This window comes from Euprymna scolopes, chromosome 21 (assembly GCF_053919585.1).
Source record: "Euprymna scolopes isolate OS-2025 chromosome 21, ASM5391958v1, whole genome shotgun sequence".
NCBI classification, from domain to species: Eukaryota; Metazoa; Mollusca; class Cephalopoda; order Sepiida; family Sepiolidae; genus Euprymna; species Euprymna scolopes.
The window spans coordinates 59,301,627-59,325,959 of NC_136502.1; the positions used below are offsets into that span (position 1 = coordinate 59,301,627).

Sequence of the window (24,333 nt, forward strand, 5' to 3'; positions counted from 1 at the left end):
ATGATATTTTAATCCATGCAGATTTCTTCTTATTATAGAGCCAATTCTCTAATGATTTCAAAAATTATTAAAATATTTGACTTCGGTACCATCTAATAGAATCAACCCCTGAATGTTTAGCACTCCAGCCTTAGTTATTATTATTTAGCAATTGTTACTGTCTGAACTACAGACAGATATGAAAGGATAAAAATTAAACGACTGAGTTATGAATTTTTAATTTTGCCCATGTGCAAAAGTAACAGCAGGAGTAGTTTTTTTTATTCGACTTACTTTGCCAAGATCAACTATTTTGTTTGCAATTTTGACCACTTAGCAGCAATTTTTGCTGGTTGAAAAGCGAACAACATTTGCTACTTATCCAAATACCCTATATATCAAATTTTAACTCTGTAGACCAAATATTCAGAGAGGAATTTGATACACTTTTCACACATACACTCTGACAAAGAAATATAAATATTCCCGTGTTAGAACGTTTTCCACTTAAATTTACACAATTATGCAGAATGTAGAAACTATGCATAAATAGAACTCAGTGTAATAGTGAAATGAAACCAATCATCTAATAAGAAACCACAAAAAAAAAATGATTAATTAATGCTCGTTTTTCAAAAGCATATGCAAATTATTTAACTTGCATCTAGTCGCTCACATATCTATGACTGAATATTAAAATTAAATTTGCTATAATAATTTTTACATAGAAAAAGTAGGCTTTCAATATTAATGTCAGAGCAAAAAAAACAAAAAAAAAAAACTCAACTTTATAGATATATAAATAAAATTAATAATGTACAAATTCTGTATGAATCATATCATATTTTCTTCCAACCCATCTATTTTCTAACAAACAAAGCTTGTTAGGTTAGACTCAAAGCTAGACTCAACTAGCATTTAAGCTGATAAATTAAACTTAACTTTTGACTAACCAATTTTAATTTATTACTGTTGTACCATGTTATTAGCAATATTTAGCTACAATTTATTTTTTTAAATTACCTTGTTTGACCCAAATGATTGTTAGTATGAGACGTTTTAAAATAATCACCTAAAATAAAAGTCAACAACTCATTTTAAATTAAAGAATGCAAGAGGAGTTGTCTAAAAATGTATAAACAAATAAAAATTAAAACAAATAAAAATTAAAACAAAAATGACATCATTGCATTCCAGCCAACATCTGGCAGGTACATTTAGCTTGCCTACACATTGTTGGAAATTGATACAAAGACACAGAAAATATTAACAGACATATTACAAACTGGTTTGAAGTAATTGTAGGTGCACGCCAAGATCTTATCTCCTGCTCTCTTCAGTGTTTTATTAAAATTTGTGATGAAAAAACCGCAAAGCCTGTAAACCAACACTGATGCTTTATAATAAGCTTCCTACTGGTATTTGTTATGCCAAGAACACCACGTCTGTTGCTGCTCTCTTTAATACAATGACTCTTTTTCTGAACTTAACGATTCTTGCAAGAAATAGGGTTGAAAGGGAAGCCAGCAAATGAAAAATCATTGTCTCTCCTGGAGATATCTTGATAGACAAGTAAATGGTTGAGAAAAAAAAAAAAAAAACACTGAAAATTTTGTATTTCTTGGCTCGTTGGTTCTAATATCAGAAAAATAGAGATAGAAACAAGCCGTGCATACATGGTCCCCCTCTGGTGCTGCATGTGAGATGACACTACGAAAAATAGTGAAGAAATGATGAATGTTAGAAGTGTGAAGGGCCAACGTTGCCTTCACATTTTCGCCAAGTTTCAGAAAAATCTAATTGATGGGTCGAAAATTATGGGGTAAAAAGCGTCATTTTTTGCAATTTGGGGGCATTTGTGACCCCTTTTGAGCTCCTGGGAATGCCGAATCCCCGTGAAAATGGACAAACGGTGCAGTTTCATACCTTAAGGCATGTATATTTGAATTCAGCACAATGGAAAACAACTATATAGACATATATATAAAATTTTTGAGTAATATGAAAAAAGAGATCCAGAAAGGCATGTTTTTGTAGCTCTAAAAAGTCCCAGAGGAATGCGAAACAGAATTTTGCCAGGGTCATCCATATTCAATTTATATTAAGGACAATGGCCTCCACATTTTGGCCAAGTTTCAGGAAACTCTAATGGATGGATCAAACGCTATGGAACAAAAAGTGTAATTTTCTGACCTCTTTTGAGCCCCTGGCAATGCCAAATCTCAGTGTAAATGAATAACAGTGCAGTTTCAGGCCTTAAGACATGTATATTTGAGTTGACCACCGTGAAAAACCACGATATAGTCAGACATTTTTTTGTTGAGAAATATGAAAAAAAGGGGCGTTTTTAGCATTAAAAGTCCATGGGGACGCGAACCAGAATTTTGCCAGTGTCACCCATACTGGATTTATATTAACAATGGGCTCCACATTTTGGCCAAGTTTCAGAAAAATCTAATGGATGAATCAAAAGTTATGGTGCAAAACGTGTCATTTTGGGGCATTTTTGACCTCTTGAGCCTCTGGAAATGCAATGGGAATTTTTGTAAAAAAATTTTTTTACTGTGCACATTTATTTAATGAAATACAATTTGTGGCAAAATTTCTGAAAAAAAGTAATCTGGCAATCGTCTGGAATAATGGACGCACAGACGGATGCCACTGAAAACATAGGTCCTTCTCTGATAAACCAGGGGACCAATTATCAACTATTGCGTTTGGAGGACTAAAAGTAAAGATATGGAGCAGGAAGGTTAGCTCTATCTCCTGTGGAATCAATAGAAAAAAATGTGACATAACATGGTTCAAAAAGAGTGCGAGAGAGAAAATTTGCAAAAATGCAGATACCAGAAAGAAGCTTAATCTATCAATGTCATTAACCGGAAAAAGAGAGTTACATGGTTTGGACATGTTTTCTGGTTAGCAGTCATCAGCTATGTAAAGAAATCATAAAAAGAAACTTTCATTGAAGAAAGATCAAGTGGATGACCACCAAAGAGATGGGTTGACCAGATAAGAGTTGAGATGTGTGCTGCTTCTGACAGCTGAAAGGCCGACCTCATACCCTAAGTGACAGACTTTGTTTTCAAGCATGTAGTGTAGTTCTTTGGAGTATGTACATTAGTGAAGTAAGTCAAGCACACATAATAAATTTAACAGAACTGCCAATGAGATCTAACCTTAAAAAAGTACCTTTACTAAAATAGAATCAAATGATAAAAATAAACTGGAATCAATTATAATTTATCAGAAGCACAACTAGCAAGGCCTATACATTATAAAAATACATTACAATGGTAATGTACAAATTCCATATGGATAGTAAAAACATTTTTTGCTTTATTCATTTAAAAAAAAATTTAAATAAGATATATTTACTTCCATATAATATCAAATTAATGAAGAGATGGTAATGTTTCCTCTAGACTAAATTTCTAAATAAAACAATCAGCAGATTATGTTTGAAAACTCGATCACATAACTGATATTATGTTCTATATATGCATATAGATCCAGATATGCTAATTTTAGTGTTAAAAGACATTGAAACTTATACATTCTTTATTGTAAACACCTCACATGTACAATGTGTGTGACTGCATGGTTATTTCTACATAAGAAATAGAAGAATCACAGGTAAAATAAGCCTGGCCTAGCGTTACCATATTAACAAAACCATGAAAAAATGACACCAAACAAATATAAAAGCAATGGGAGTTAGAAGAAAGATCTGAGTATCATCATTGGCAGGAGCTCTTTTCATAGCTAACATGGGAGACCAGGTCAGCATCCTGCGAATGTTGTTTATTCTTATTTCAAGTAACAGGATATATAAACTAAATACAGTTAAATAGACATAATCAGTATAAACCAAAGACCATGTAGAGGAAGAAACATACCACTAAGAAAATTAGACTAGTAATGAAATGCTATTACAAAAGTAACACTGACACATACAAAAAATAATCAGTATTTATTTGGCGTTGATTAAATGCAAATTAGATAAAATATGAAAAAAAGATAAAGTAGTAAGGTGATACATGTGTTTCTCCTTTACTTTTTAAACAGATTGTTTTTATTATTATTCATTTAACATTGAAGTTTTGTCTTAACTTGGTTTATATCTCATCTTAATTATACTTTGATTCTTAACCTCTTATTTAAATTTAATAATTTGTCTAAACTTCAGAGTTTAATGTGAAATGCAAAAAAAATCAATTCAGATTGGGGCAAAACTGGGTCAGGGCAGCTAATATGTTAGAGATCACTTTCTGTTTAATAGTTCATCATAGATAATGATAAAAAAAGTAACGATAATAGATAACGGTAAAAATGTAACAATAATAGATAACGGTAAAAATGTAACAATAATAGATAACGATAAAAATGTAACAATAATAGATAACGATAAAAATGTAACAATAATAGATAACGGTAAAAATGTAACAATAATAGATAACGGTAAAAATGTAACAATAATAGATAACGGTAAAAATGTAACAATAATAGATAACGATAAAAATGTAACAATAATAGATAACGGTAAAAATGTAACAATAATAGATAACGGTAAAAATGTAACAATAATAGATAACGGTAAAAATGTAACAATAATAGATAACGGTAAAAAAGTAACAATAATAGATAACGATAAAAATGTAACAATAATAGATAACGATAACAATGTAACAATAATAGATAACGATAACAATGTAACAATAATAGATAACGGTAAAAAAGTAACAATAATAGATAACGGTAAAAATGTAACAATAATAGATAACGGTAAAAATGTAACAATAATAGATAACGATAACAATGTAACAATAATAGATAACGGTAAAAATGTAACAATAATAGATAACGGTAAAAATGTAACAATAATAGATAACGGTAAAAAAGTAACAATAATAGATAACGATAAAAATGTAACAATAATAGATAATGATAAAAATGTAACAATAATAGATAACGATAACAATGTAACAATAATAGATAACGGTAAAAATGTAACAATAATAGATAACGGTAAAAAAGTAACAATAATAGATAACGATAAAAATGTAACAATAATAGATAACGGTAAAAATGTAACAATAATAGATAACGATAACAATGTAACAATAATAGATAACGGTAAAAATGTAACAATAATAGATAACGGTAAAAATGTAACAATAATAGATAACGGTAAAAATGTAACAATAATAGATAACGGTAAAAATGTAACAAAAATGTAACAATAAAAATGTAACAAAAATGTAACGCTAAAAATATAACGATAATAGATAACGATAAAAATGTAAGTGGCTCATTTGTTTTTTGAATGCTGACACCATTCCATTCTCTGCGTGCTTAAGTAACTTGTACACCTGTTACAATGAGCCTTTTTCAGCTGACAGAAAGTGTTATAACTACTATCATCTAATGACAGTAAAATACCAGAAATTTTTCTTAGGCATGTTTACAAGGGAGAAATGTTTTAATCTTCGAAAAAGTAAAAGTAAATTTTTTATGGATCAAGTGTGAAGGAACATTATGCTATAATTAATACTACCTACACAGCAGTTTTGAATTTTTTTTATTTAACATTTTAAAACTTATGGTAGACAACCCTTATTATATTCAATTCATAAAAATTCAGATTCTTTCGATTTTTTGTGAAATTTTAATACATATTACATATCAATAAATATTCCTCAAATTTCAGTTTCTTTAGAGTATTTTGAAGGGTTCTGGGGTGCATAATATGGGAATAACCTTGCATTTGGAAAATCAAATATTTCAAATTGGGAATTGAATTTGATCCATAGACATCAATTAAGATTCCTTGAATTTCAATTTCTCCTTAAGACTCCTTAAGCTTATATCTCTTATCATCAAGTGGCCTTTGAGCCTTGATAAGTGACGACTTGTTTGTCAAAAAGAAAAAAGACTAAAAGTTTAGACATTTTTTAGAATCAAAATCATATAATGGATTTTGATAAAAAGTTGGGATAAGGATTCTAGACATAAAGCTCAGTAGCATTCTATCTTGATTTGAATATTTATAAGGGCATATAAAATTGGTATAAGGCTTTTCTATTTGAGAAATTAATTTTGCCATTTTATGAAATTCAAACAAAATCTGATTAAAAGTTTTATCTTATAAAAATATTAGGAACCTCTAAAATATCATAGCATGTAAGCATTTAGTTTTTATGGAGTTAATATTTTTTTAGTGAATTGTTCATGAATTCTTGAATAAAAGTGGAGAACGATATTTTTTTTTATTTTGTATAATAATCTATTTTTAAAAGAAATTAATCTAAAATTAAATACCTATTGGAAATTGTTAAAACTAATAATTGATTTTTAATAAAATTTTAAAACATGTTAGTAGATACATGTAGAAATTACAATTTAATGATGCCAAAATGTAAACATGGTTTTCGTTTGGAATTATTTTTATGGGCAGATTTAAAAAATTTGCATCAGTGTATTTAATATTTATTTTTTTGAAGGTTTCCAAAATTATAATATTAACCTTTATTCAAATTACATTGTGTTAAATAAGTAATTTCAATGAGCAAGATGGAGTCCCCACATAACTTTATCATATAACTGCTCATAAATAAGGTTGCTTATTAAGTTAATATTGCTATATAATTTCTAAGTTGATATCAAGGATATATAATTTGGTAGATCATAAAATTTATGGCATAATTAACATTTTAAATATTAAGCTCTGAAAATAAAAATTTTATATTTATAAACAATATTAAACTTTTATTTACAAACATTGATTATAATATTTAAATTATATTATGAATTTTATGATCTAATGAATTAGATCTTTCTTTTTATTCATTCAAACATACTTTTTTTTTTTTCTTATGGGGGGGGGCTTCTGGTTGATCAAAGTGAACTATCTGTTGTCAGCTTCCTGGGATCACTAAATGTTTTTCTATCAACAAAAATATTTTGTATATGCAAGAAAATAGTATAATGCAAAATTACAATTGTATATTACAGTATATCAATTCATAAAAAGCTGTTTATATGCATGCATTGTTTGACATGAGCTGTTAATCATTGAGTTTATTATTACCTCGCATAGTTATGACTTTAAGCCAAGTAAATGTTTGTATGTTGGATAGATACTGCTGCTAATTATTAAGTTTGTCATCTGTCTGAATTCTCAAAATTAGATTTTTATGTTTCTCATGTGCTTTGTCTTTTTTAGACAATTTGATTTCAATATGAAGCTGTAGTTGCAATGAGGTATAGAGTAGTACCTAAAAATGAATTGATTTGTGTAGATTATTTTAAATGTTTATATAAAGCATATTTATAAATATGTGTATGTGTAAACATCTATGTCGCCATGGAATTTCAGTAAAAACAATGGAAAGGAAATAAAATTCTGAATCACATTTCCAAATTATTCTTTTCAATTAAAATTTTTGTTTTTTTTTCTTTTTTAAATCAAATTAAAATTTGTTGTCTTTTTCATTTCTAATTTTTTTATCACAAAGCTATCACTCCACGCAAGTTTGGATTCTTTTTAAAATCTCATTTGAAAGTTCTCAACTCATGGAATTCAATATTTGTAGTAACTGTCAGTTTTAGGCAATTAAATTTTTATTTGTTTTACTTTCCATTAACAGAAATTATATAAAGATATAAGCAACTTACTATCAAAATTAGTTTGGAATATTTTATTTTGGATAAAATGAAACGATTATTCTCTTTAGACTGTATTGCAACATCATTCTCACTGATGAGTGCATAAGGTAACACGAAACATTAAAAAAACAAAAACAAAAAAAAAACATACTAGCATAAATCCTCAGCCACTACCTTCTAGTAAATATTTGGGGAGAAAATAAAAATAAATAAGGTTTTGATTTTTAATTTTTTAAGAATCAGAGCAATTGGGGATGAACTTATAGATATTAGGGTAGAATGTGACCAGGCAGATTGATTTCATCAAGTGTATTCCATCTTCCTTCTAGTTGAAGAACTAAAATTTTTTGGTTAAGATCAAAGTGTACTATCTGTTCTCAACGCCCTGGCATTTCTAGACGTTTTTCTACCCACAAAAATATTTTGTATATATAAGAAAATAGTATAATCCAAAATTACAATTGTATATTACAGAATATCAATTTACAAGAAGCTGTTTATAAAATAGATATGAAAATTAATACCAAACAGTGTTTGCAGATATTTTTGTTGTATAATATAATTAAATAAACCTATCTGGTTTGATGCTAATATAGTTAGGATAGATAGAAAAAAAAAAAAAAACTTTCGCATTTATTCAATTAGATACACACACAATAGACAGTAATGGGACGATTCCAATATCTCCCCCCCCCGTTCTCGATTCTGATACCATTACCAATTCTGTTCTTAATTCCAAATTCTAATAGAATTACCAATTCAGATTCTTTTTTAAATTTCAAAATAAGTTTGTTGTTTTTTGGGGGAGAGTGGGATACATGTATTTTCGCAAATGCAAAAAATACACTTATGAGTGTGACCTTTAGATTTCCATTTTACTAGTAGTTTAAAAATCAATAAATATTTATCATTAATAAGAGCTGTGGAAAATTAAGTTTTAAACAACAACAAAGAAATAAAAACAATAAAAAGAATTGTTATTAGTATCTGAAAATAGGCATAATTTTTCTGATTCGGATACTGATTCCCCAACAAAGTTCCAATTTTTTTTAATTTCTGATTCTGATTAATTGTTCTAACACTACTAGACATAATTGTGACCCATTGGGTTACAATTATTACCACATATCTAATCTACTTTAATTTCATTTAAAAATTCATAAACGGTGACATATCTTTTTAAGATATTCTTCTTGCCTAACTAAAAAGAATAAGTGTCTTTGCTTCTGTCATCAATATTATTGTTATATAGAAGTAAAGAACATTATTTTGCCATCTTATTTACATGTGATAGTTATGTATACAAAAGCACGTATGTAAATTAAATGATCATGCCAAAAAAAGAGCCACTTCTTCACTAAATGTTCAGATACATAAAAGTCTAGTTGAAGAAACATATAGCTAAGAGAGGACAGAGGAGTGGCTTGTTCAGTTAATTATGAATTACTGACAACCAAAACAATTTTTTAAAAGATAAATCAACTCCAGTATTAAGGAATATATATATGTAATGCATGTGTGTGTATTACATAGAAAAAAGCGCAAGGGAAACAAATGTGCCCTAACACACATTCAGTATCATAATAGACATAAAATACGAGATAATACGAAAAAAATCCATTTTATAGATCAGATTGAGTCTTACAAGAATCAACCTCCAAAACAAAATGAAGCTCAATATTTATACCTTTAAATAGTAATTTAAAAAATTTGTGACATAGCTATAAATAAATTAAAAAACAGATCAGAGTTACATCATATTGTAATTTAAAGTTACTTTTAATCAAATATATAAAGCAAAGATTTATGCATGTCTGTCCGTGCATCAGTTGTCAATTGCTGAGAAAAACAAATGGCACATGTGAATTCACCTGATATTTTAGCCTGGTTTTAAATGATTAAATTTTCTTTTCATTTCCTATCATAATAAAATATTGACAATAGAAGTCTAGCTTATTTTTAATATGCCATATTAAGCTTTCCATTTATTAAATGCTGAGAACCATTTTTATAATCAAATGTTTTACAAATGTAAATTGATCGGTATAAAATCTATTTAACTTTTTTTTTCTATTACATTCAACATATCTGATACTCATATGATAGTGGTGGATAAATCTACCAGTATATAAATATAGGAAATATCAAAAGCAGTTTTCCATTAGTAATTCGATTGGGATAAAAAAAAAAAAAGACAATGTAGAAGTCAGAATTAGAATTTATTTAGTTTTTTAAAACAGTAATTCACTCCAAACAAGTCATTGAAACCTAAATCTGTGAATTAAAGGCCAGATTTATGACATCCTATGTGGATAATGGTGCAGTGAGAAGTTTGTTCACATTGCATTTACATTTCTGCATGGGAAACAGGGAGCAGAGAAGGAATTCCAATAGCTAGTAGTTTAAGGAAAGAAACTATTGGAGTAGAAAACCTTCCAGCATCTGAAGATCTTGACAGTCAAGCGGAGGGGGGGGGGGTAATTGTTGATTGTTTGGTGATATTTACGTCAAGGGTCAACAAATTTTGGGGTGCATATTCCATTGAAGTACTTGTAAAACGAGTACAGGAGTGCAATATTGCAGTGATTGGACAGAGGCTTGAACCTATTAGATTAGAGACTCTTTCTTTGGATCCTGTCTAGAACGAGAGACTTGCGGTTGGTGCACCAGTCTAAATGTAACAGTACTTCATGCATGGCCAAATGGTAGCTTTGTAAAGATATTATGAGAGGGGGTAGATTATTTTTGTTCTTTTAGCCATGCCCGGGTAGAAATGCTAATTTTTAATTAGTATTGCCTGTATTGAAGATTGAACCTTCAATCTTAAGACTGTTACTTTGAAACTGATTATATGTAACACCTTTATCAGTTGTGCCACGAGTCGTGAAGAAATTCTGTATAGATTCCTCAGTGCAATAAAGATTCATGAGTTTGACAAGATACACTTGAAGACTGGAAGTTACATTAACCGAAACATTGTGAAAACAACAACCAAAATGAAAATAGCAGTCTGAAATAATCGAAATAAAAAAATTTATGGATGTCAAGTGTCGATGCAAACCAAATCGGAAAAAGATGCACCTGATGGAATAATTATAGTTTATTAGAATATTTGAATTAAAAAAAGTTTTGTTTTTAAATATATATATATTACAATATATATTACATAAGTTATATTTTGGAAAAAAGAATTCCAGCAGAGTGCTCTATTATAAGGGAAAAATTCCAAAATAAGAGTAATATTTATATTTTTATTTTCAAAAAGTTTAGATGGGATAAGTCAATTGTACCATCGGTTTCAAACCTGATAATAGGGAACTATTTTAGGACCCCATACCAAGCTCTCTTCAGCCAATCTATGAGATAGATTGGCTGAAGAGAGCTTGATATGGGGACCCTAAAACGGTTTCCTATTATCAGGTTTGAAACCGATGGTACTGATAACTTATGTAAACTTTCTGAAATACATATATATATATATATATATATATATTTATAGAAAGAGAGAGAGAGAGAACGGCAGATACAAGGCAAATAACTTTTAGTAAGATTACACATTTGAAACAAGAATAAGATATAAAGATAAAGAGAATACTTTTATTTTACCTACATTCATTCTATACTAAAATTCGTGCGAGAATTGTCTGCACCAGTGGTATAACAGATAAGTGCTCCGTTATAATCAGTTCCGAGTGACACTCTTCTGGAGGTTGAAGGTTCAATGCTAAGTGCAAGTAATACTAAGAATACAATTATGAATTACTTAAGCTTTCTATTCCGTCATGGCTGATGGAACGAGAGCAAGCTACCCCACCTCCCCGATTGAATAAGGGGTTCCGTTTAAGCTGTCAAACCGATTCTAGAATTCAAGAAAATTTTTGAGTTTGACAAGATGCACCTGAAGCAGGTCAGAAATTACATTGGATGAAACGTTGTGAGAATAATATTTAAGATGAGAACAACAGTTTGAATAATCAAAATAATCAACCCTAATTTAAAACATCTAAAATATCCAAATTATATGCGTGTGTGCATATGGATACAAAAACTTTTCAATGCAAAAACAAGAAAAGAAAAAAAAAAAAGAAAATTACGAAAACTACAGATTTGCAAACTATTCACTATCAACATTTCAAGAATGTTTTCTCTTGGCTAAAAATGAGATAATACTTTTAGAATGTATCATTGCAACAAACATGTAAGTATATACAAAAAACAAAAGAGTTTTGAAAAAGTTAACAAACTTTAAAAATTATCAAAGTGAAATTAAATGTTTTCCTTACCGGGCATAAATGCAGTTTTAAAAAAAAGGGAGGCTGAGAAGGGGCAACAGAGCTGGCCAAGGAAAACCAAAATTGTACTCGAAAATGCAAGAATGCAGGTTAGGTTTGTGTCATATCATGTCGCGAAAGAAATACTATCACTCTCGCCCTTCTCTCTCTTTCAAACTGCTGCTGCTGATGGTGAAAATGTAATGAAAGTACTAATAGCATCACAGCTTATTACTTCATGCTGGTGAAATAACTAAATATAAGAATGGCAGAGAGATGAGATCTCTGGAGAGTAGCCAGAAGATTAATTTGGAAATGCTAGACACACTCGAGGGTAGCAGCAGGGTAGATTGAAGACTTCACATGAATATACACATATAAATAGACTGTTTGTTTTAATGACAAACGATGAAAATGAGAAACATTAAACTTTCTGTTTTGGTAAATTCCTATTTTAGTCACGTAAATTATTTAGAGTGAAACAGGAGGGGGTGAGTTGGCGCAGTTTGGGCACTATTCACAAACTTTCTTGTCACATGTAGTAAGCATTCACTTAAGATGGGTTGAGCCAACTTTCTACCTGGTGTGCATCACATTAAAAGCCATTTGGGATCTGTTATAGAAAACTGACCCAAAATCCAGTTCCGAGTTTCTATTTAACCCATAGATGGGACCTTGACGGATACCAGAGTGAATCTGGATGCAGGGTAACTAAAAGGTGATTCTGACTCCCTCCCTCAAGCTACCAAATTGGGGACTCACCACTGAATGCAGCAGTTCCTAATTTTTAAATAGAAAAAGTTGGCTTTTAATATTAATGTCAGTGTGACAAAAAAAACAAAAAAAAATCAATTTTTTTTGTGTGTGTGTATATATTTTGTGTATTTAGGCAGCATGTTTTCATTTAAACAAACGTTGTATAGCACAGAGTGTTCTTACTTTATCGTCTTTTTTTTGTGTAATTTTTCCATTTTTTGTATGATCGTTCTAATATCTCAGTCGAATTTGTGTAAGAAAGTTCCATAGTTGTTTTTGTCCATCAATTTTTTTTTTGTTTTTTTTGCAAGTACTTTCAACTGATTTTTGTCATCAGTTGTCTTCAGGCAGTTTTTGATTACCGTTTCATTTAAAATCTGGATGCTTTTATATAATTCAATTCAAATTAAATTTAAATTAGTTAAAATAGTGTAAAAAAAAGTTTTTAATGTGTTAAGAAATTAGCTAGAATAAATGTACAATGTTTAAAAGTGTGGTATGGAAGTTGTTTTTGTTTAATTAATTTATAAATTTACATATGTAACTATATGTACACACACATACATATAGTGTACTTTTAAATGTTATTACTATTTTCAAAATTTACATTGTTAATTTTTGGTTGTTTAGCTCTTATAGTGTTTTTAGTTATTTTACGTTTGGATCCATATGAACGATTTCCGTGCTTTCAACTAGGATTTTTTTTAAATTGGGAAAGTGGGCAACCATGCTGTTTTAGTTGTTGACAAATCAAGCTTCTATCTGAACAACGTGTTGGTCATGTGTCCAATGTAGCTATTGGTGTCTCTATTGTTGGAGATGTATTCTCCCAAAGGGCATTTGAATTGGTAGACAACATTGGTTTCATCGACTGATTTTGTTGTCTGAAAAGTGTGGTTTTTAAATATAAGGTTAGCAGTTGTTAATTTCTTATAGTAGATTATAAATCTGGTCATATCATTATTGACTAGGGATATATATATATATATAGATGTTTTATATTCCTTACTACCTTTTCATTTGAGTTAAAGTTGTGGTGTAGCTGATCATATTAGAATAAATTAATAGGGTGGGGATTGTTAACTTGGTTATTATTATTAGTTTGGCCTAGGTTTCTAACTGTTAATTTAATTTGTTAATTGACTGGGGAATTGGTTATTAATTAAAACCTGTTTTATATATTTTTTTTAATTTACTGTAGAACATGTTTTAGTTGAAGAGAACACCGCATAATATAATACAGCATGACAATGAAATGAAGAAATGCTAAGAATAAAAATAGGTATGAAAATAAGAACAAAAAGAATTAAAAATAATGAAGCAGCATATAATGGTGGTAACATGAAGAATAAGAGAAATCTGGTTAAATTTTTAGCGAGCATATTCAAATAATATCCGTAAAGAATTTTACAAGAACACAAACTTTCATTCTCAACCATTGCCAACCTAGGCAATACTATAATATGTCCTAATAATGGTAAAATATACAAAATAGCGAATAATAATAGGATTGAATAAGATTGGAGAGAAAATGTAACTGTAAAATACCTAATGAATGTCCATTGAAGGGCAATTGCTTAATTTATGAAATTGTGTTCAAATGTGAAGTTAAGGTGGATAATAAATAATAAAAAGACATACCTAGGGGGAACAGGGTGTTTTTTTTTTGTTTTTTTTTAAGGACTGATACCAAAACCATGTTGCATCATTTAAAATTGGACCTGAGAATGAACTAAATAGGGATGGGCATAATGATAGAAATGAGGATAAAACAAAAATAATTATTAAAAATAAAAAAAGGGAACACAATTGCATTAGGTGATTGGGTTAGGGAACTACATAAAAATAAAGTTTGAATTAAAATGGTCAATAGTAGATAAGGCTAGAAAGTATACACCAAGTAAATCAAAAAGATGTAATCTGTGCTTACTTGAAGTATACCACATAGTGAATTCTAAAGAAATCTTTAACAAAAAATTAGATGCTATACGAAGCTGTCTTCATAGAAATAAATTCTTGTTATCACGCCTAAACCTGATTGAAATGTGTAAAGGAAATTCTTAAATTTAATATTAAAAATTTTTAAATGGTGTAATAAATAAATTAGGAGATCTTCAACTTAGCATATAGGCAATAAAATAATTATAAAAATAGGAGAAATAGTAGTTTTGGTTTTACTAATCGTTATGGATAATAAAATTACATCAGAGTAATTTCAACAGCACAAGAATGAAAAAAAAAAAAATTAAACAATTGCAAGATATTGTGACAAGCATAGATTAAAATGAATTTAATCAAAGCTAAAAATAAAGGATAAATTAAACTGAGATTGGCATAAAGAACGTTAGAATTATAAATTTAAAATTAAATGTGAGTGATTAATAAATATCAAAGTCAAGTATTAAAATATGAAATTGATAAAAATTTAATAAACAGTTATCTACTTTACAGCGTGAAGAATTTAGGAATGCTTTTGAAGAGAAAAATAAAAGAAATTAAAATAGAATACTTCTATAATGCTAAAAATTAAAAAGATAAATTTAAATCACTTACATAAGTATGAAGTGAAGATAAATTTTAATTAATAATTGTTTGAATTAACCTTTTAATTACAATTCCTCCTTAAGAAATAAAATATTAAGCAAAATCAATTATGACATCATAGATGTAAACAAAACTGATACAAAACTATCATAGATCGAAGAGAATATAGTTAGGACATATAAATTTAAACTAGAATTCGAGGGTGTAGTTTAGTATTTAGAAAATAAATCAATTAAATAAGATAACACACACAAAGGCAGTAAGCAAAAATCACAAAAGAAATTCACATTGATTACATTTTTTTCTCAAAAAAATGATTTTTATATTAATAAGATGGCCATTCTTTTTGGGTAGCAATATCTATGACTACTTGAGAGAAAAGTGTAATGAACTTATGCTCAATATTGAGAATAGATCATTATTATGATCAAATGAGAACGAAAATACCTAAATATTTACTTATATACTAAATGTTTTCACACACACACACACACACACACACACAATATTATAAAATGTTTTTATAAATATATTTTCAAGGGTATCATAAAAAACTTCTGATAACTTTATGCTCAATATTGAGAATAAAGCATTATGGTTAAATGAAAATAAAAATAACCAAACATATAGTTACAGACTGAACATATTTATTTTCATATTTCCAATAAAGCAGATTTAAGTCGTTTAAATCAGATTTTTCTTCAGAAAAATAAAATATTTGCTTCTCATCAGAAGATAAAGTTAACTTTAGAAATTACAAAACTTAGCTTAAAATATTTTGAAAATTATATAAAATATTGAAACAGTTTTGAAGAAAAAATCCTTTTTATCATTTCCAATGTTGACTTTTTCAAAAATATGGAAATAAATATGTCCAGTACATAACAATATATTTGGTTATTTTCATTCATTTAATTATATATTATTAATATTGCAATGAAAGGGTGCATTTATTTTCTTTTAGTGTTCATTACTCAGATATCTATAAGAAACGTCTAAAAAATAAATTAAAAAGATAAATTATGATCTGAAAATTAAATGTTTATCTGAGAGTAATTTTTTAAGAAATCTATAGAAAAACTTCAATAAAAATTCTTTATTGCTATTAAAATAAGCATTCAATTAAAAAAATTGAAATGAATAATATTTTAATGGATAAAATTTTTTTTTAAATTAAAAGAAAATTGAAACACTTTAAATTAAGTAAAATAATTTTTAAATGGGGTGGGAGAAACTAATATGTTATATTCATCTGCCAAAATTCAAATAAATGACAAGTCATAAACGTGCCTGGAAAAATTCTCATGAATAAAAAAAAGTTTGGTAATCATTTTCTTACAAATAAACTAAATGAGAAACAGCCTTTCCATTTTCTTTAAATAAACTACCTTTTGGGAAAATAAGAAATGTATATGCTTATTTTCTTACCTGAAAAGCTTACAGTTGAAAGCAAGGAAAAATACCTTCTCCACACATACATACATCCAAGCAAAAGAAAACAAAAACAAATGTCATCACAAAAATAATCCAAATAGATTCATTGTGATTAATATGTTACAAAATATAAACCCGGTTTTATTAAGAGTAGAATGGAATTGGGATTTTTTATTTTTATTTTACTGCACATTAACTATGTTAGTTTGTGCCATACAAACATACATAAAAACTAACCATACCCGGCCACGCATTGCCGTGGTTCAGTTTCTTTAAATGGACCCCTCAAAAAGAAAAGACAAAATCTAAGTTTTTATGAGAAAGAATTAGTGTAGCAAACTGTTTTTTTTTTTTTTTTCATTATAAAAAAATATTGTTATAGAGTTGAGAAGATTATATATCTATATATAGCATATCTTCTGCAGTTTACATCCCTTCTTGGTGAGTCTTACTCGGCAACACTTGCCTATACTAAACGAACAGACCTCATTACAAAATGACCAAAAAAACTACCTACTCTAATAAATTCATAACTAATTATTTTTGATAATTTACTTTTCTTTTTCAAATGTTTTGTTTTTTCCACCTCCTCAAATTTCTTTAAATTGACTACTTTACAGGTTTCCAAGTAAAATCTTTAATAGATTTTGTGGAGACAAATATACATATATGTATAAAGATGTGCATGCGATAAACAAATCTACTTCTCCATGTCTGTGTGTTCGTCATCTACCAAAATTTTGTTGTGTATTAGTATATGTAAATAGGGAAAATTCACATAAAAAGGAAAGAAACAATGTATTTTATTTCTGGTGTGTTTTGCCAGCATAATCTAAGAAAAAGAATGAAGTAATGTAGTCAGATGGGAAAAATAGGTATCATTGTGATGCCATATTTGAATGGTAGCTTAGTGTTTGTTTATTGATGCGAATATCATTAATCCCGAATATAAGAATGTTCAGAGTTCAACCAATCACAATGGACAGAATAAGGCAGGGGAGACTTTGTTAATCGAAAAATGAAAAGAGTATGTTATGTGTATGTATGTAAAAACCAGTTAATGGTGGTGCAAGCACAATATCGTAGAAAAATATAGAATTTGACCCGGTCTCAACTGGTTGAATGGGAGCACTAAATATTGAGAGAGAAAAAAATGTAGATGTGGTGATTGTGATGATGTTCATCGGATGTAATGTAGCATTTTATTATCACAAATGAATGTGGCAGAAATGATGGTCATAAGCTACAGAAGATAGTGGCTAGCAGGGTAGATTTATTGAATGTGTATGTTGCATCTGTTGTTGCAAACCTATGATACTTTGGTCCAGAGGGGAATTTTTGTAATGAAAATATTATATATGGAGATAATCATTTGATAAGTACAGAAAGTTATTAATTGTATTTTCAGTTTCTTGGCATTTACTATAAGACCAACTCCTATAATATTTTGTAAGGAAAAATTATCAAATGAAAACCTTTTTATAACAAACAAATATACTTAATATACTTAAGTGACACTAGTCTTGCTCAGATTCAAGTTGACAAGAGCAAGAGAGAAGATATTTCTTCATTAGTGTGTGAAAACTCTTTGTGACTGCTGTGGAAATATGGAAGTAGTCTGTGGTTCTGCAAGTAGTCCTTAAAAGTTTCAGTTGTAATTAATAAGCCCAGGAGTCTGATTGGCCACTATGTGACCCAACCACCTCACAGGGTGTCTCTTCACAAAAAAGATTGGTGTTTATGACTTATAGTAGAGTTAAAGTGGGTTTTTTTTTTAATTCCAGATAGTCTATTACTTGTGACCTATGCACATTTTGGCATGTGATAGTATTTCTTGCAAATATTCCTATACATACAGAAAAATGGCATGATCCTGGCTGCAACATATTGAATGGAGAAAATTGCCAGTTTCACTCTACAGGCCTCCATGCTAGATAATGCCTCAAATTTTCCAACTATGTTACCTGCCGTTAGTGCAGTATGGTTTCTGTTCTGCAAGATCTACAGCTGATGTCCTAACTTATGTTACACAGGATTAGTGAATCGCTCGATGGAGGCTTTGTCTCTAGAGCAATAGCTTTTGACATATCAAAGGCACAAAGGTCTACTTCACAAGATCACCAGCTATGAAATAGTTGAGAATGTCCTCTCAGTTATAAAATCCTTTCTCTCTGATAGGCTTATAAGATCTCGCAGGATGAGAATACATATTGCTTGTCACAGAGTAGATTGTTTTTGCTGAGGTGCTTGACTATTTCTATATTTAGCATGAATTCAAGCAACTTACTCATGATGCACAGAAGACTAATTGGTCTGTACTGAGATTCAGAAGATCAATCCTTAGTGATTTTAAATACTGGGCAGATTAACAAGGTTTTCCAAGGTGTTAAGAAGCATTTCTCCTTTAAGCATAAATTGAACAGCTTTGCAAGAATAGATGCTAGTTCTGGTTGCAGCTTTTCAAGTACTATGACTGGAATATTGTTAGGACTAGCTGCTTTACTAGCATCAAGGTTCTTGATGAGTGTGGAAACATCACAAACATATGTGGATGTCACTCAGATTGTTTTTGGTCTTTTGAAGAAATTTGGGAAGTAGGTGGCCCAGATCACAAAGTTTTTGGCAAAGAGTTTGACCTGTGAGGTGCTGACGAAATTGCTTGAGGCCCATTGATAATGATCAGGATAAAGGATGCGTATCTGTTCAGAAACTTGTTTGTTATCAGCCAAAATTCATGGGAGTCAAGCCTCTATTTGTCCTTTTTGGACTTGAACTGAGCATATGATTGCTGGTAATCCTAAAAGCAACTTTAGTTTCAAAACATTTATTATATTTTAAGCAACTGAAGTAGTGGTTTCTATGAGCAATGCCGTCAGCACATTCAGGGGTGTACCATGGTTGTTGTTCAATTTCTGTTGAAATTTCTTGAAGGGTATGTAGTTGTCTATGATGACGGTTAACCACTCAGGTAGTTTGACAGAAAGATTCCCCTGAGTTTGCTAAGATACATCTGAAGGACGGAAGTTACATTGACCAAAATGTTGTGAAAATGACACTGAAAATGAGAACAGTAGTCTGAAGAACTCAAATAATGACAATCGTGATATTGAACACAAAAAAGAAAATATTTCGAAACAAAGCCTGTAAAAATCATGGATGACATAGAAAAATGTGAGCGTGAAAAGTAATATGGTTAAGATTAAATTTAGAAAAGTAAAAGGACTAGTTGTTAAAACTGGAAAAGAAAAAGACCAGATAGTCTTGTAAATATAAATAAATAAATAAATATATATATATATATATAATAAATTTATAATTTAAAATATTGAAGCATTAAGAATTTTTTAAAATTCAATTTAACATTATATATAAATTCTTAATGCTCCAATATTTTAAGTTAAAAATTTGTTATATTTTTTACTAGAATATCTTGTCTAATTTTAATAACTAGTCCTTTTACTTTTCTAAGTTTCATCTTAACCATATTACTTTTGATGCTTGCATTTTTCTATGTAATATATAATTTAGTAGCTACACTTTTATATCAAATTATTTTATTTTTTATTAAGGTTATTATGTTTTAATTTTTTTTATTTAGTTTTTTTTTTTAATGGAACCAAGCACAATTAGTCAGGTTCAGTCCCGCCCAAACCATAACAGTTCATCCCCATGAAAGCAAATGTGATTTGTCACGGTTATTGAATTTCAATAATCAATGTAACCTCATAAAATTATAGGTCTCCACTTAAGTGGAAAGATGTTTTTAATTCAAAAGTTAAATTGAAAATTAGCAAAGAATTCTTTTATTTTTTAAATAAGAAAAGGTAGGTCAAACTCATACTAATAAGAATTTTTATCATTCCAAATAAAAATTTGGATAATGAGCTATAAACTACAGCAGTAGCTACCCCCCTTCATCTGAAGTTTAACCCTTCCACATCCTGGTGGAGGAGAATGGTGGTGTCTGCGTGGTATCTGAGTTACTCGGCTAACAGACCTCTAGTGAAAATCCAGGAAGAGGAACCGGCATCAGGATCCATCATCCTCTAGTCGACTATGCTTTTGCATAAGGCAAATAAAGATGTGTCAAATCAATTGTGACAACATTTCTGGTTCTGTCCTAACTTTACTGATTTTGCATGCAACTATTGAGTCATGCTGCTCTTGGTGTCAAGGTAAAAATCTGCAACCATGCAGGCTAACAAATAGTGCGACGAATGAGGAAGTGTTTGTACAGACCAGCCACGATCTTTAGGAATTATATGTCAAAATCAGACACACTTCACAACAACAACAGTAACGCTTTCTGAGGTGCATGATACTGGGGAGTGAGTTGTAATTTATATATATAATTATAAAACTTTGTGGACCTTGCTTGCTTGCATCTTGTCTTCAACGATTCGATTGGGTGATTCCATCTTTCAAAAAAAAAGGGATGACAGGTATATATAAATATATAAGATGTCTTCAATAAGTTTCCAGGGTTTTTTGTACAGGCATTTAAAATTGTTATAGACTCTTGAAAATTCAGTATGTTATTATTGCTATACATACTATGAGATGACTGACCAATTTTTATGATTTCAGGTTCAAATGAACAGATACAGCAAGAATTGGAATACACCCTACTAAAGCCTGATTGTCACAGATGGTGAATTTCAAAAATGCAATCTGGACATGAGGAAACTTTAGAAGAACAATATGCCACAGAAACATATGAAATAAGAGATTCAAGGAAGGCAAGTAGTCTGTGAGAGGAATGATGGGAGGTGTGGGAGGAGTAAGGACGTCAGAATACTAGAGTTGATGGGCCAATTAAAGAATTTCATGAATAAGGATCGTTGTGTGTCTATAGAGATAATAAGTGCACAGTTTGATGTCAGTGTGCAAACTGTACACACAATTATTCACGAAGAAGATGTGGAAGATTTGTGCAGAGAAGATCAGAAAGAAAAACGTCATGATAGTAAGGAGATGGTCGAGCTGATCAATTCAGATCCCACAATCCAGAACTTGCTCCTGGCAACTTTTGGTTATTCCCTAAACTTGAGTAAAACCTTAGAGGTTGTTGTTATAAGACAATTGAGGAGATGAAAGAGGTTGCAATGAGGTTCATGTAAACATGCTCACACAAGAGGACTTCCATGGGGTCTTTCAGAAGTTGTTGGAATGGTACAAAAAGTGCATTGCAGCCAGAGGAGATTACTTCAAAAGGGATGAGTTTCATGTGTGTGCTATTAATAAAGGCCCATAAAAAAGGGTACAGAAACTTATTTAAGACACCTTGTGCGTGTATGTATGTATATATATATATATATATATATATATATATATATATATATATGCACGAATGTGTGTGGCTCAGAGGCTAAGGAATAAGGGTGGAGAGTTGTATGCTTTGGTTTTGATTATAACATAGCACCCAAGTCATATTTTTTTAGTTTTGATCTCACTACCATATATTAGGTTCAATATAAAATAATCGATAGAGAATTGTCTCAATAATAATAAATATGTAACCTGTATGAACTAAAATATTATATTTAAGCATATCTTATGACCGGGCAAAGCTGGGCAGCCTACTAGTGTAGATGAGAAAAAGAAAAAGAAATATAGAAAACTGCAAACACCGCTTTTAGTTTATTTCCAGATTTTGGTATGACATTTAGAAGCACATTGTACATAATAATTTATGAAAATATATAGCAATTAAGCTACACAGAATTGGTACCCAATTCAATCAGCCAACTAATTAGATTCACTGTTACTTCTGCCCACGGGAGTTTGTATTCATCAGCCAGGGTCCACTCAGATAAGGTTCGGTTACTTCTATTTTCTGTTCTATTTTTTTGTTTTGTATAGACAACACTTCTTTTTTAATATATGTAATTAATAACTGATTTAACACGTAAAATTCTAAGCCATTAAACTTATTATGAATGATGGAATATGTATTCTAGGCATCAGGGTGAATAATACAAACACATTTTACATTTGCCATAGAAGCCATACAAAACCATACATGCTCCTGAAGAAATGAAGATCATAAAGATTTAAAACTAGTGCAATATTTATTGCTTATAACCATCCTCAAATGGGCATTCTACTAATGAGATTACACAGTGTCACCAAAAAGAATATCTGCACTTGTCATTTTTTGAAAAACCACAAATTAAAGCTTAATTGCATGTAATTGTTTAAGTAACCTATACCTCATTTGATTTGCCTTTTATTCCTCTATAATTTTACTTGTTCATATTTCTTTTAAATGAAGTATCCTAGTGTTCATGTCAATTAAGAAATAAGCTTCAAATCGAGAAGGCAAAAAGAAACTCCACACAATGGAAAATTGTTATTTAAATGTAACTTTAGAACATTAATGCATCACAAATACAACACAACGAACTAGTTGTTATTTAGTAGCATAGCCTTTCTTCAATGTGACAGCCTGCAAATTTTGGGACATTCTCTTGAATAAGTCTGTGGCAATACTCCGGTGAAAGGGCATCCCACTTCTGTTTAATTTTTGTCTAAAGTTCTTCCAGATTTGAAATTTTATCATTGCATAGGTGTTGCTTGATGTAATATCATACGTTTTCGATAGGATTTTGCTCTGGTAATTGTGCAGGCCAATCCAAACACAGAATGTCATGATGTTAAAAAAACCTCTTGACATTGCCAACTGTGTGAATGGGGGCATTATCCTGCATGAAAATAGGATTATCATCCAAATTCCAGGGTAGAAAATGCTCAGTTAACATATTAATGTACTTGGTCGAATTAATTGGACCTTGCAAACGACCTATAGGCCCTGTACCATTGGCACTAATAATGCCCCACACCAAAACTGAACCTCCACCACCTTGCAGCTTTGAAACTGTTCACCTAGGATTAAATTCTTCGTCCTTTATTCGACAGACGTACTGCCTACCATCACTGCCTAGCCTATTGAACTTGTCTTAGTCGCTAAAAATCATTTTCGACCAATATGAAGAGTTATGATCTTCATTGCATCTGATAAAGTCCAGACGACGCTTTCTGTTCTTTACAGAAATCATTGGCTTGCATCTTGGAACACAGCCTTGCAAATTAAATTCCTTCAGAAAGCGAGCACTTTAACAAGATTACACTGTTGTTGGATTTGGGGAGCCATTTAAATCTCTTTCTGAGACTGTGGATCTTGATAGCATTGTCTTCCCTGTAAAAACAGATTTATGGGCACCACAAACATTGCTGGTGTTTTGATGTTTTGCACAGTCATTTGTACCGTTTTCTCATCACGTTTCAATCTGCAGATGATTTCTCAATTGGATATACAAGAAAGGTGAAGATTAATTAGCTCCTGACGATCACTAAGAGAGACTCGAGGTATATGGACTAAATGTTATGTTGTATAAACTAGGAAAAACAACAATTACAATTGGAGATGCTAAAAGATGGATATTTTACGATTAGAGATGCTAAAAGGTGGATATTTTAAACTATTTTAAACTTATTTTTTGCTCAAAATTTCTTTTTGCCTTCTCGATTTGAAGCTTATTTTTTAAATTGATGTGAACACTAGGATACTTCAATTAAAGGTCAAATATGAACAAGTAAAATTATAGAGGAATAAAAGACGAATCAAATGAGGTGGTACTTTTGCATAATTTGACTCGAATTCGCGTGAATTCCCGTCAAA

General features: G+C 30.0%; 1 protein-coding gene across 4 annotated transcripts in view; it reads right to left on the reverse strand.

The window, feature by feature from the left end:
- Nucleotides 1-24,333, reverse strand: part of LOC145242401 (uncharacterized) — a 513,435-nt gene that overhangs the window by 255,695 nt on the left and 233,407 nt on the right. Inside the window, exon 1 of one of the 4 annotated variants that reach the window (XM_080105432.1) lies at nucleotides 11,931-12,112. The exons of the other annotated variants lie outside the window; for them this stretch is intronic. Coding sequence (XP_079961558.1) covers nucleotides 11,931-11,937 — 7 coding nt within the window. The 5' untranslated portion in view covers nucleotides 11,938-12,112. Of the gene's footprint in view, nucleotides 1-11,930; nucleotides 12,113-24,333 lie in introns of those variants that run through there. 4 annotated transcript variants of the gene reach the window in all.